General features: G+C 39.0%; 1 protein-coding gene across 1 annotated transcript; it reads left to right on the top strand.

The window, feature by feature from the left end:
• Positions 1–9125: 9125 nt before the first annotated feature.
• On the top strand, positions 9126–13067 carry LOC147862049 (ferric reduction oxidase 6-like). The gene is made up of 8 exons (XM_087322419.1): positions 9126–9268; positions 9421–9669; positions 9788–10130; positions 10207–10441; positions 10777–11119; positions 11233–11497; positions 11616–12415; positions 12515–13067. The coding sequence occupies exons 1-8, from the start codon at positions 9223–9225 to the stop codon at positions 12700–12702; spliced, it is 2469 nt and encodes an 822-aa protein (XP_087178545.1). The 5' UTR covers positions 9126–9222; the 3' UTR covers positions 12703–13067.
• The last annotated feature ends 420 nt before the right edge of the window (positions 13068–13487 follow it).

Raw genomic sequence — 13487 nt, 5'->3', positions numbered from 1 at the left:
GGCTCAACCATGGTTCTAACATCAACGTAGTTTCCTAGTTAGCCTTATATTAGAATGCCAAGCCAACATGTATTGATATGGTCGAGAAAGTGTATTGCGTGAAAAAACAAGTGATCTCGCAAGTAATATTCTAGTCTTGCGAGTAACAAGCAAATGTTATGACAAAAACGATAAAATAAGGCACTATCCATAAGAATCAAGCAGTCACGAAAAATGTCACAAATAAAACCCATGTGTTACCTACTAAAAAAAATGTCTCAAATAAATGGATGGTGCGAGGTATGCACATATACATCCCAATATGGTGGTTGTAATTTGCACAATTGTAACATAATCCACAAATTGATACAAGTGGTGGTGGTGTTGTGCGCAAAGATGTAGAACTCAAATCTATGAGTAAAACATCAATAGGGGAACTCATGTGGTATTACTCGAGTTCTAAGGCTCGATAATATGAGTTAAACCTAGATGAGTCGTTGGAAAAAATCGTTCAAAAAACGGCATGATGCCCACTCAATATTTAAAAATAGTCTACATGAATCGTTACACCATTAAACGTAGATAAATAGTGTAGATGAACTTAAAATAAGGGCAAGAAAGAGAGTTAATTGTGGGTGGGTAAATGACAATTACTAGAAAATCATACAAAAGTGAAACGAAAATTTGTGTAATTAGAAATTAATTAGAATAATAATCAATTAGGTGTATGAATCATTAAGCATGCCTTAAGGTATGAAACCCTAAGGTAGTCGACATGCACCTCCTCAAGACCACCACATCTCCCTAGAATCGGCCAATTGATGGCTCAATAAAGAGTAAAGTGGCATAGGTAAGTGACATATACCTCGTTAAGGCCACAACATCCCATAGAATCGGCCAAGTGATGACTCAATAGAGAGTAGAGTGGCATAGGTAGGCGACATAGACCTTGTCAAGACCACAGCTCAATAAAGGGAAGAGCGGCATACTCAGCATCATATGCAAAAGGGCCATGAGGTGAGCATGTGCAATTAGGGCAAACACACTCGACCCGATGAACAAGAATAATTATTATCGTAAGAGATGGCTCAAGAGAGGGGAGAGTGGGAGATACATCTCAATATGCAAAAGGGCCATGAGTTGAGCGTGTGCAATTAGTGCAAACACGCTCGACCCGATGCATAAGTAGATTAAAATCATATGATGGTAGAAAGAAGAAAGAAAAGAAAAGAAAACGTAATACCACTTCTATCTGACCAAGAAGAAATCATCATAGAAAAGAAATGAGAGATCGAGAAAGAAGAATATCGGGTTAAGAATGTTGTTTTGATCCTGTGAAGAGCATGACGAGCCTTGTTAGATCCCCATCGCTCACATGCAAAAAACATCAAAACAACAAAAAAAATTGTTAGTAAATGCTCTGATACCACTGTTAAGAGTCTATTACTAATCAATAGACCAAACTAAAGTAAAAGAAGGAAAATAGAATGTATAGAAGAACTCGTTCCACCCGACCACCCCCGAGCTATGATCTAGACATAGCCAACCTACCATCAACGTCCCATACCACTGGATATTAGGATGACTAATACCTTGGAAGAGATAAACACGATCGTCGAAATGAAAGCCTAGCCCGCACCACTAGTGTCTAAGACAGCAACCTTCCGACATACTATGATTATGAGGGTAGCTAAGCCTCATATTTATACCTTTTCCTAGGCCCTTTGAATAGATGTGCCTTTCTAAAAGGCTCTCCATTCATTGGTTGTCCAAATCATGATAGTGCATGCACCTATCATTCCTTCTATCCAATCATTAGTCCCCTTTTTAAAATTAGTGAACATACCCTTCACTAATGTATATATTGGTGACCTACCCTCACCAACGTTATGTGTACATAACACGGCACTACTCTTGGAACTACCCTCGGTATTCACTGTCGTTATCTACTTGAACACCTTTTAGCTTCTGACCGGTCTCTCTTTCGACTAGATAGTACTTGGTCCTTCATCTTGAGAATGGAAGCCCACAACTTCTGACTACAATCATCTATGAAGGTCACAAAATATTGTGAGCTAGCATGTGACTTTGTATCTATGTAACATACATTAGTATGTACGAGTTCCAGTGGTGCCTTCTTTCTCATCGGGGGTCTTGATCAGAAGGAGTTTTTGTTCTGCTTTTTGGCTAAACAATCGGTGCACTTATCAAGTTCCACATTCTTCACCTCCGGAATGAGATTATCCTCAACAAGCTTCTACATCCCCTTCTCACTTATGTGGCATAGTCGCTTATGCCATAGCCCACCGATTGTGCCTAGTGCCACATTTACTTCGTCTCCACATAGTGGAGCATGCATCAAATACAATGTGTTTGTCTTCCGGGCTCGGGCCACAATAGGTTTCCCTTGCAAAACTTTAGTGTGTCGTTCTGGAAACTACCCGTGTAGCCTTCATTATCTAGCCGACCGGCTGATACTAGATTCAATCTGACCTCTAGAACATGTCACACATCTTTTACCTGCACCCGATTGAAGTCATCAAACACACATCTCCTATGCCAATGATTTGGCATGCTCCCTCATTTCCCATCTTCCCAAAACAGTGGTCTCCAGTTGTGTATGATGAGAAGCATTTCCAATCGGGAGTCAAGTGGAACGATGCTCCTGAGTTGACCACCCACGTTGTTTGGTTATTGACAAGGTTTACTTCACTTTGCTCGCTAATCAGCAACAACTCCTCCTCACTTATCGTGATTGTTGAGGGGCCTTTTCTGTCCGGAATCTTCTTCAACTCCGCACCATCAACTCCCCCTTTCTCTTTCCGGAAGTGTCGGCAATTCTTTTGGAAGTGCCCCCGCTTCCCACAATTGAAGTAGGTGGGCCTCCCCCTCAACTTCGACCTCGTTCCTGACTTTTCCCGGTACTGGGGACTTCTGTTCCAGCCTCTTCCCCGATTCATGTCATCCTCTATGACTAAGGCCTTTGGGTTGGTTACGAACTTTCTATCCTTCCGGGGAGCTTCTTCATTTAACCAGCTTGACTTCACCATCTCCAAGGATAGATGTTTCTGTTCTGATCGGCAATTCTTTTGTAAGTGCCCTGGGTTCCCACAATTGAAACAGGTAGGCCTCCCACTCCACTTCAAGCTCATCCCCGACTTTTCCCGGTTCTAGGGACTTCTCTTCCAGCATCTTCCCTGGTTAATGTCATCCTCTATGACTAAGGCCTTTGAGTCGGTTACAAACTCGTTGTCCTTCCGGCAACCTTCTTCATTTAACAAGCTCGACTTCACCATCTCTAGGGATAGGTGTTTCCCTTTCGGTCCAGCATTGCCCAATGTGACAACGAGCATCTCCTAGGTTTCCCGAAGGGATCCGAGCAACAACAACGCCAATACCTCGTCGACAAGAGGTACTTCTAGAGAGGTGGTTTGGTTTATTAATCTTTGGAAGGCGTTTAGGTGCTCTGCCATAGTACGGCATCCTGATACTGGAGTCTCACAATCTTCCGGAATACTGAAACCCTGTTGACGGTATTCTTGTTCTCAAACATTATGTTGATCTTCTTCTAGAGGTTGTCCGACTTGGTCTTTTCATCGAAATTGTTATATAAACTCATATTTATAAAACATCCTATATACTTGTGGTCTTCAGATGCATCACCTCCTAAGTCGATGCATCAATTTTGTTTGGCCTTCTATCCCCAAACTGCATCGGCAGCCAGAGGTCTCTGCACAATTACATGCCACGCATTGTCGACCTCCACATAGAGTAGTTGGAGACGGTTAACTTGAACATTCCACCAAAATGTCCGTGCATTGCTCTGATACCATTTTGTTGAGGATACTACTGGCCACAACCAATTGACACATGTGTGTACGCAGGTGCAAAGATCAAAATGATAGAAAACAGAGGACAAAAATAAAAGTACAAAAAGTAATGATACTACCGGCCACAACCGATTGACACATGTGCGTATGCCGGTGCAAAGATAGAAATGATAGAAAACAGAGGACAAAAATGAAAGTACAGAGACACAAGTATTTTTAATGTGGAAACCCTGATAAGGAAAAACCACGGGAGTCAACAAACTCCAAACTGTATCACTATGGGAGAAAGGAATACAACAAAGACTGCAATCCAACGACCTTGAGTTCTTCCTCGTTCAGATCAACGGTTACAGAGGAGACACACTCGCTCTCACTCACTCTTTCTCTCAGTCTATGATCGCACTTACATAATGATTTTCCCTAGGTGTATTTATACTAATAAACAGTATGGGCTATTTACAAATATGGCCTATCTTAGGCTCACTAAAAACATATTTTCAAATATGTTCACTTCTAAATACCTAACCGGATCTGACCATATGCCTTCCACCCAGTCCGGGTCCGGTCTCTATCTCCTTCGGACCCATCCGATCAGGTTCTCGAACTTGAAACTCGAATCTGGGTTGTGCTCATCCCATCCGGAGGAACTTGTTTCCTAACAGGACCAAACATGTAGAGGTTCACTACGTTATGGTCGTGAAAAAGTGATTGAAGGGGTCGTAGACCTAAAATATACCAAAACTAAAGACTAAGTTGTTGATGCTCTCACAAAAGCTGATTCAAAAAGATAGATTCTTCAAATTTCGAAAAAAGTTGGAACTGTGATAAAGTGCTTGAGGGGGGATATTGAATAAAACATACAAGCACATATCGGCATTTTATATATAGCCCTATTATCTCTAAACTTTGATCATACCACTAAGATATACTAAATGCTTATAATAAGTAGCACATAGTTTACTCATGTACTAGAGAAGTTTACTATTGTCATGACTCATGCCATGCATCATGCATGCACTAAATAGACAATAGTGTATAAAGACCTCTCATCGAAGAGGTGAAGATAATCATGTGACAAATAGCATAATGATATTGTAGTTGACAATTAAAATGAAGCACATTGTATCTATTTTATGTCCACGTCATCTTCTATAGTCTCTTTCTCTATCTATGTTATAAGTTATAACCTTTCTATTCAAGTATAACTAACACATTCATTCAATCATTCATTCATTTCATACAACCACTTATTGATACACACACATACAAACATTCCCACAATCATATACATAATTCAAGCATGCATACATACATAAAATCATCCATAAACACATAGAATATTGCATGAAATCATTCATTCACACAAAAATACATATGTAATTCACATAATTATACACATCATACCTTTCCATACACACATTCATTCAGTCAAACACATACATACATTCATACAACCACTTATTCATATAGAAACATATATATACATACCCATTCATACAACCATTGATACACGTGCATTCACCCATACATTCACTCAGACAACTATACTTTAAACATGCACACACATACATTCATACAATTGTTAATTCATGCACATACATACATACATATGTATTGATATATTATTTATATAAATATGAAGTTTTATCAACCACCATTTCAACACTCATCTTTGTAGCGAATAGGGGCTTCCAGAATGAGGAGTGTAAAGAGGAGATGGATTTCTTACAAACACTCGAGTATGAGAAACTCCAAAAAAAATTAAGTCAATTACAAAATAACCGTACTTTGTTATTCAATGCCAACAACAACAAATACATCACCAACAATTACACCTATATCTGCATATCAACTAACACCATCATCAGCAACACATGTAGATGTGAATTATTTGCCATGATGTTGATCGGATTAAAGGTGCCAAAGAAGAATTTGCGACAACCTTTTCCATCACATATGGACTTCTTCACTACAAACTTGGAATTTGATTTCAACTTGGAGGGGGTCCATATCATAGCATCCAAGTATAACAAAGGAAGTTCACAGAACATATACTACTCAAGTTCAAAATGATGGATCTTGAACATTATTCTAATATTAACACAAACCTTAATTCATGTCATGTAACACCTTTGCAATGACTATTTTTAGTCATTCATTTTGTCCATAAAAAATGTTTTTGGTTTTCATTTAATTTATAATTTCTTAAATAAATCAAAGATGCATGAGAAAATCCACTCAATTTGCAACATATTGTTGTGATGCATGGTTTGATTACACATCATAGCATTTTGATCATGGACCTGTTTGTAGTCCAAAATTCAATATGAGGATGTGACTTTTTTTTTCCAAAATGAAATACTACATTAGTATTAGAAAACTTCATACGGCTATACATACAAGATATACCACAGATCCCCTTATTTCTAAATTCTAACCATCAACTTAAATAAATACTTTGATGCAGAGTAAAACCACTCCACCTTATCAAAAAGCCGTCTATAAAATATACCTATGCATAATCTTTGTCCAAATCCTTTAAATTATTTCGGCCAGTCTTTCAGACACATTTTGAAATACCTTCAAACATCGAGCCTTCCAAATATGAGGATGTGAATTCATGTAGTAAAAGGTCAATTATCTCAAATGTGATGTGTTCAAATCACTAGCTCCTCATTTGATTGATGCTCAAATGAAAATGGATATAGATGTTGCTTGGTGGATATTTTGTGTGTTTGTCTACTTAGAGGATCTCAAGCAGTAAAGAGGGAAGGAAGTGAAAAACACATATGCAAATATTATTAACTGCACGCACCTTAAACAAGGTTTTGTCATTTTTTTAACCTATGTATGTCGTTTTTTACTTAATTAAGTACACCCATCAAGGGACAACAATGATCTAAACTATAATGTGGTAAGGTTTTGGTTAATGCAGTTGTAGATTTTCTGGAGAAACAACCTTCTCAAGTCTAATGTGGCCAATTGCTACTAATTCCCGGATAAAGCAATATCGCACAATGTGCTTGGTCTTCACATGATACACTAGATTCTTAGACCAAATTCTTAGCCAAAGAAATTACACTATGGCTATCACAATGAAATCTACGTATAAGCGACCCAACTTCCTTACATGCGTCACTACCACTAGTTGCAACATACTCTGCTTCCATAGTAGACGATGCAATACATTCTTGAAGATGAGATCATAAAAGGGGAACTACTAGAAACACAAAAAGATCTAGGCAAATGGAAAGTTGGAGGATGGGTTGGAATTACAGTAGAATTTTGGGATATGTTAAAAGTTGCACAATGTACAAGACAAGAAAATGATCTTAACCAAATTGTTTCCCAAAAGAAAGTTGCGTGAGTCATTAGCTAACTAGAGGCCTATCACACTTATACCTATAATGCAAAAACCATTGTCCAGACTCCAAACTATTAGCCGATAGAAAATCAATCATACCGATGGACTATAATGAAGTATAATAGGAGAATATTCTTGGTTTGGATGAGGTTTAACACAATATACCATAGGCAACATGATACTATTGATCATACCTTTTTTTTATCTCATAATTATGTTCCACATAACATGTGCATTATTATTGATGCTTTACAATTATACATCATTAAGTTAAAAGCCCATTTTAAAAAATCTAAGTTTTTGCTACTTGATGGTTTGGCCTAAAAGATAAATATTGATGATTTCAAGTAGCAAAAATTCAAAAGCTCAAAGTAGATTGCCAAAATCTATTTTATGCCAATCATCAATGTGGTGAGGCACTTGGGGTATCAGTTAGATCGGAACATTATAGACAAGAATAAAGGCAAATTGATATTGCGAAAGCTATTGAAAAATTGCGACATGCAATTGTATGGAGGACTAATAACAATTCTTCAAATAAGCATTCAATTTCATCTACCTATAACCAAACGCTCGGAAAACCAACTTCAAAACATCAATTCAGAGATCACAGAGCAATTTATTTGGAGGCAAAACATGGAGTATCTTTTAAGATTGTTATTAGATGATAAAGTTTGCATAATAAATTGTTTGGGGGGTTAAAGTATAATAAATTTGGAGATTCAGATGCTAACAAAAGGAGAGCAATAATGGTGCTTGACTTGGAAAAGCAAATGCAACCGTGGACAATAATCTTGATAGATATGTGCAAATGTATGAACTAAAACTTCTTTGATCTAGGAAAACCACTTTTTGGAATGTAGTGCTTGGTACATATGAGGGCACCATTTGTAGATCTCTATTCACGTCAAAAATGATTAAAATTTGGAAGAAAGTTACATACTATTTACAATGAATAAAATGGATTGAAGATTTGTTAACTCAATGGGATGGGAGAGTATTTATTGGAGTCATGTTTTTCTTTCTACGTCACAAAACATATTTTATTTTATTTCTAAAAAGGGTGTTTATCAAATCAAGGATCTAATGATAGATGATGGACAATGGATCTAGTTCAATGTGGGAACAAATTGGTATAAACTGTGCCACTCGCTACAAGATTGTAATGTAGCTATTGACTCTATAACTCTAGCAATGAATTAAATTACAGCGATAATTATAAATTTGTTACTCTCTTATCGCTCCATGTAAAAAATAGCATAGTAAGTATAATTAAGTGCCTCTCTTGGTGCAAATACGTAGAAGTGTGATTACGTAGAAGGTTGTCCATCATCACAATGATAAATTTGCTCACAAATGTTGAAAGTTTGAGCTTGATTTCTCCACGATAAATGAGAAAATGGATCTGAGAACCAAAACTGAAACGTAGGATCCCAATGATCTCTTTCACTTAAAATTCTCAATCCAGCCCCATCATTATAATATAAATTTAACATCACCATTTGTTTTAAATTTGTATGACGACCACAAAATTTTCTTATTCCGTTCCGATCTAGATTTTGAAGCCTCTACAACGTCAATCACGAACTAAATGCAAACAACAAATTGCGGTTTGTCTAAGAGCTAAAATTTTCAAACAATGATTTAAGATGCAAAAAGAGTTATTGCTCCATGCGTCCGACATATACCCAATCAATGGAATGGGGCCCCCCATACTCAACGAATACTATGGAATGTGCAGATTCTACATATAAAAACGAATGTTTGTGTGTCTCGTGCATGCCGATGATGTTTGTGCGTGTTGTGCATGCCGATGCGTGTGGTAATGTTGTGGTGAAAGTATACAAGGGCCTACTATTTGAAATGTGGTGGGCACATATCCTAAATCGTTGACTTACAATAAAATATCTCTTATTAGTTGTTTCTAGCCTTCCTAGTGGGTATATAAGGAAGTCCACCTCCCTACTATAGTTTATCCCTTGGTCCACAACTATTGCATGGTATAACTCTTACTGTGTCTCATCATCAAATCGTACTCCGTCGTAACAAATGGCCGATACTCGTGAGGGTGTTGTTGGTGCACCCATTGCATTTGGTATGCAAGACATATTGAGTAATAATAAGCTAGTACTTGTAGACACTCCATGATATCATGCAACCACCAAACCATCAATCATGAGACAATGCATTGTTTTTTACCTCAATTGTGTCACTACATAGTTCCAATTGTCATTGTCATGAATGCAGGTATAGCTCACAACGAGAAGAATGATGGTAATGGTGGATCAAGGGAAGAAAAGTTAAGATTGCTTGGGGTGATTAAGCACGCGAGGGTGGCGAAGGGGCTCGCGGAAGGAGTGATAATTGCGGCGTGCGCATTCTGGGTAGGATGGTGGTTAGTGTCTCCCGATCCGGAAGATAGGCACAAATACATCGACATTTGGATCGGCGACAAAGTTTCGAATTCTCGCTTCTTCAACACGGATGGCAATGAAGGTTTTTCTTTTTCTTTTTTGCTTCTTGATTAATTATATGACGTAAACTCCTAATTGAGGATTTAGTGATATACATCCTACTAATTGGTGTGGTATGTTTTCCGCACTGTCATTGCTAGGGCCCGCATTGATATTCCATGCATTGCCATTCATGGTGGTGACCATCCTAAGCTTTGTCGTAATCGAGCTTCGTGTGTTCATAAAAGCAAAAGCAGCGGAGCTCCGAAAGCTTGGCGGTGGTGGCGATGGCAGCGGATCATCATCATCATCGGGGGGCTGGAGGACCGGATGGCGGTTGAGCACATATCCAGTTTGGGTGGACAAAAGCCCATTTGGCATTATCACAGGGGCAGAGGCACTGGGTATCCTCATCATTCTCTTTGTAATGGTGTACCACTTCGGCCGAGTCACAGATCTGTCCTTCCATCGCATTCAGAAATCGAACCGAACACCATCCGCCAAGTACATATTTGATCATATATACATATACATATGCATATTTTTTTGGAAACAAGAATTTAAGAGCTTAAATATACAGGTACTGGCAGAAGGTGGGTAACATGTCCTTCAATTTTGGGAGGGTGGCCATGTTGCCATTCGCGCTACTGTGGATTCCCGTGTCGCGAGGCTCGCCATTGCTTCGGCTCGCCCGCATTCCCTTCGAGCAGGCTGTGCGCTACCACATCTGGCTGGCCGTCTCGATGATGGTCATGCTAACTATTCATAGCGTCGGCTACATCATCACATATAGCTACACCGATAGAAAGCACTTGGTACTGGCTACTACTACTACTACTATTATTCATAGTTTTAGTATCATAACCTTACTACCGAGTGTCATGCTAGTTTGCTCCCCTTTTCGGATTAGTATACAACTTGATATGTTCACACTAATTGTACATGGTAGGTAATTGAACATAAAAATATGGCAGATTTGGTTGAAAGGATGCAACCAAGTAAGATTTCTTGAACCCTAAACGAGGCCATAGTTGCAAATTGTTGTTTATATAACTAATAGCGACATTGTTTGATCGGTGATGCTTCGATTGTATCGAATATATATATGCATGTAATGGCATTAACATCCATGTTTTCATCCTCTTCTTAGATTCTTAGATGGGTGACAAGGCAAGAAAGGTGCGCGGTAGTGGCTGGATTGGTGGCATGGATCATAGGGCTAGTGATGTGGGTCACATCGCTATCCTACTTCCGCAGGCGTTTCTACGATTTGTTCTTCAGGATACATCACCTCTATCTCTTGTTCTCCCTCTTTTGGATTTACCATGTCGTCTCGAACTACCACTACTTCGTAATCCCCATGTTCCTCTTCTTCGTCGATCGATTCATTCGCATGGTCCAATCGACACGTCTTGTTCAGGTCTCTTCGGTGAAGGTCCTTGACAATGGTGTTGTTGAGCTTATGATGCCTCTTAGTAGCCCTAGTATCGAAGGTAACATCTATATAATGTAATTAATCATAACACAATTTATTGTTGAAATTAGTATTGTGGAGGTAATCAATCCATCTCATAGATGTTTTTTATGCATTTAATTGTTTCACTAGGAAACCCATTGTACAATGCTCTTTCCACATGGTGCATCCAGATTCCTGGTCTCTCCACACTGCAGTGGCACTTCTTTAGTGGAGCATCCTCCCCTCTAGACAAGAAGCAAGCTCTGACCATCATCATCAAACCGCTTGGCGGATGGACGAACACATTGCGTGATCAATTCTCCCACGCCAAGAAAGGGGATTCAGCTTCTTGCCCTTTCTCCTTCAAGGCTAGAGTGGAAGGCCCTTATGGAGACGAGTCGGATTTTTACCTTCAGTATATTGCCACAAACCCTAGAATTTGTCATTCCATCATGTCCTTTCGTGTTTTCAATGCTCAAGCATCATTCGTTCGTTTCACCGCGCATTGACAACAATTTGTTTGTTTTTCTCAGGTATAAATCGCTCGTCCTTGTGGCTGGGGGTATAGGCATCACTCCGGCCATGGCCATTCTTCGCGACATTTTATATCGATACAAAAACATCACACAAACATCCACATCTCTTCCGACCTCCATCACACTGTATCACTGCATCAGAAAGCCAGAGGACCTAGACGTACTCGATAGTGTATACCCTAACCAAATCCTCCCCGGCTACGACACATTAGGGTTGAGCATCGAAGTCCATGTTTACATAACCTCAAAGGACATGCAAGATTACCGTCGTAGAAGTGGTGGCGAGGACATGGAATTGGATTCCAAAGCTCAAGCCTTTACCCTATCACAGTTTAGGGTAGCATATCCTCCATCACAACCATTGATGTTGCCTCCTCCAAACGATCTTAAGTTAGTCCCACCACAAGGGATTATATCCAACATAAGTACAACAGGCAATACAAAATGGGTGGCCTGCATCACCATTGCATCTATGTTGGGATACTTCCTGCTCTCAGGCATAGCTAACACCTCCATTATCAAATCTTACGAGCACCACACCTTCACCAATTACAATCGCACACACGTAATGGTAGCTTGCATGATACTGGGGATTGTGATATTTGGTGGATTTGTACTTGTCTTCTGGATTTTGAAATCGAGGCAAAAGACTAAGAGTTTGGCATCGGTGAAGCCGACCACAAATAGCACTACTCCCTCGCCAGTCGAGGCATTGGAATCGGAGGTTTTCGATCGAGAAGCCGGACAATCATCATGGGTCGGTGATGTCCACATTCGATCTCGTCCGGATTGGAGAGGTTCGCAACATCATTTCGTATAAAAGATTGTATTGTTTCTGTGTTCTCTTCTTTAACTCTCTCCATCTTAATCTATCTTTTATCGGATTCGATTGGCAGATGTCTTCGATGGCCTTGTCAACAAATACTCGGGCGATTGCGTTGGTGTTCTAGTGTCCGGATCGGAAAGCCTTCAAGAAGACATTGCAAGGGAATGCAAGCGACATTCTTCCTTGAATCTCAACGCATCGAAATCTTCGAAAGCGAGTGTATTGTTTCATTATCACTCCGTAAGCTTTAGCCTTTAGTCATTTAGGCTCCTGTTGTGCACATACAGTCTCCTATGTTTTACGCCAACGAGAATAATGAATCACACACCATGATCTATACATGTGTTGGAATGACCTATACAAGGATCCGAATGAACCATACACATGATCGATCACATATTTCTTACCCATTATACATATCATTGGGTGCAGGAGTTGATTTCTCTTCAAGGAATTTCCATGAGTTTGCGCAAAAGATGATAGCATGGAAAGTTTTCTTTTATCATACTCCTTCACACCATAGCCAGAAAATATACTCCAGACCTCATTTCTTGTAATTTATATCTTGGTCAACAATAAAGTTAAGATCTTGATTTTAATAAGGAAAATTACTTGTTCCAATACTAGATGTGTTAGTATCTAAAATTACCTGTTCAAGCACATAAAGTTTAATCCAAACACCCACAAATCTCTCAATGTACAACACTAAAATGTTATATGTCTACAACGAAGCAGCATCAACAAAACAGTACATGCTATGGCTCAATGTGCATGGATTTAGTTTATACCTTGTACAATAAAAGACTTAGAAAATTACTTGTTCCAATAATAGATGTGTTATGCTTGCTTCTTTGCTCTTATGTGTCGTTTCAGCCTTCTAAGCTCGTTCTTCCTTCATTGTAATGGTTAAAAACATGAGCTTTCATTGTTGATGTCAACAATTGGAACTCTTTAACATTTGCAAATAAAATAGACAATGCACAATACTAAAAGCGTGTTCAATGTGATTATAGAAGAGGAAATCATACAATAGAACCTTAAAA

Source organism: Azolla caroliniana, unplaced genomic scaffold (assembly GCF_043228905.1).
Source record: "Azolla caroliniana isolate FFs.n. ecotype wild unplaced genomic scaffold, voAzoCaro1.0.p SCAF_7, whole genome shotgun sequence".
In the NCBI taxonomy this organism is placed as follows: domain Eukaryota; kingdom Viridiplantae; phylum Streptophyta; class Polypodiopsida; order Salviniales; family Salviniaceae; genus Azolla; species Azolla caroliniana.
This window is presented reverse-complemented; position numbering and strand designations above follow the sequence as displayed.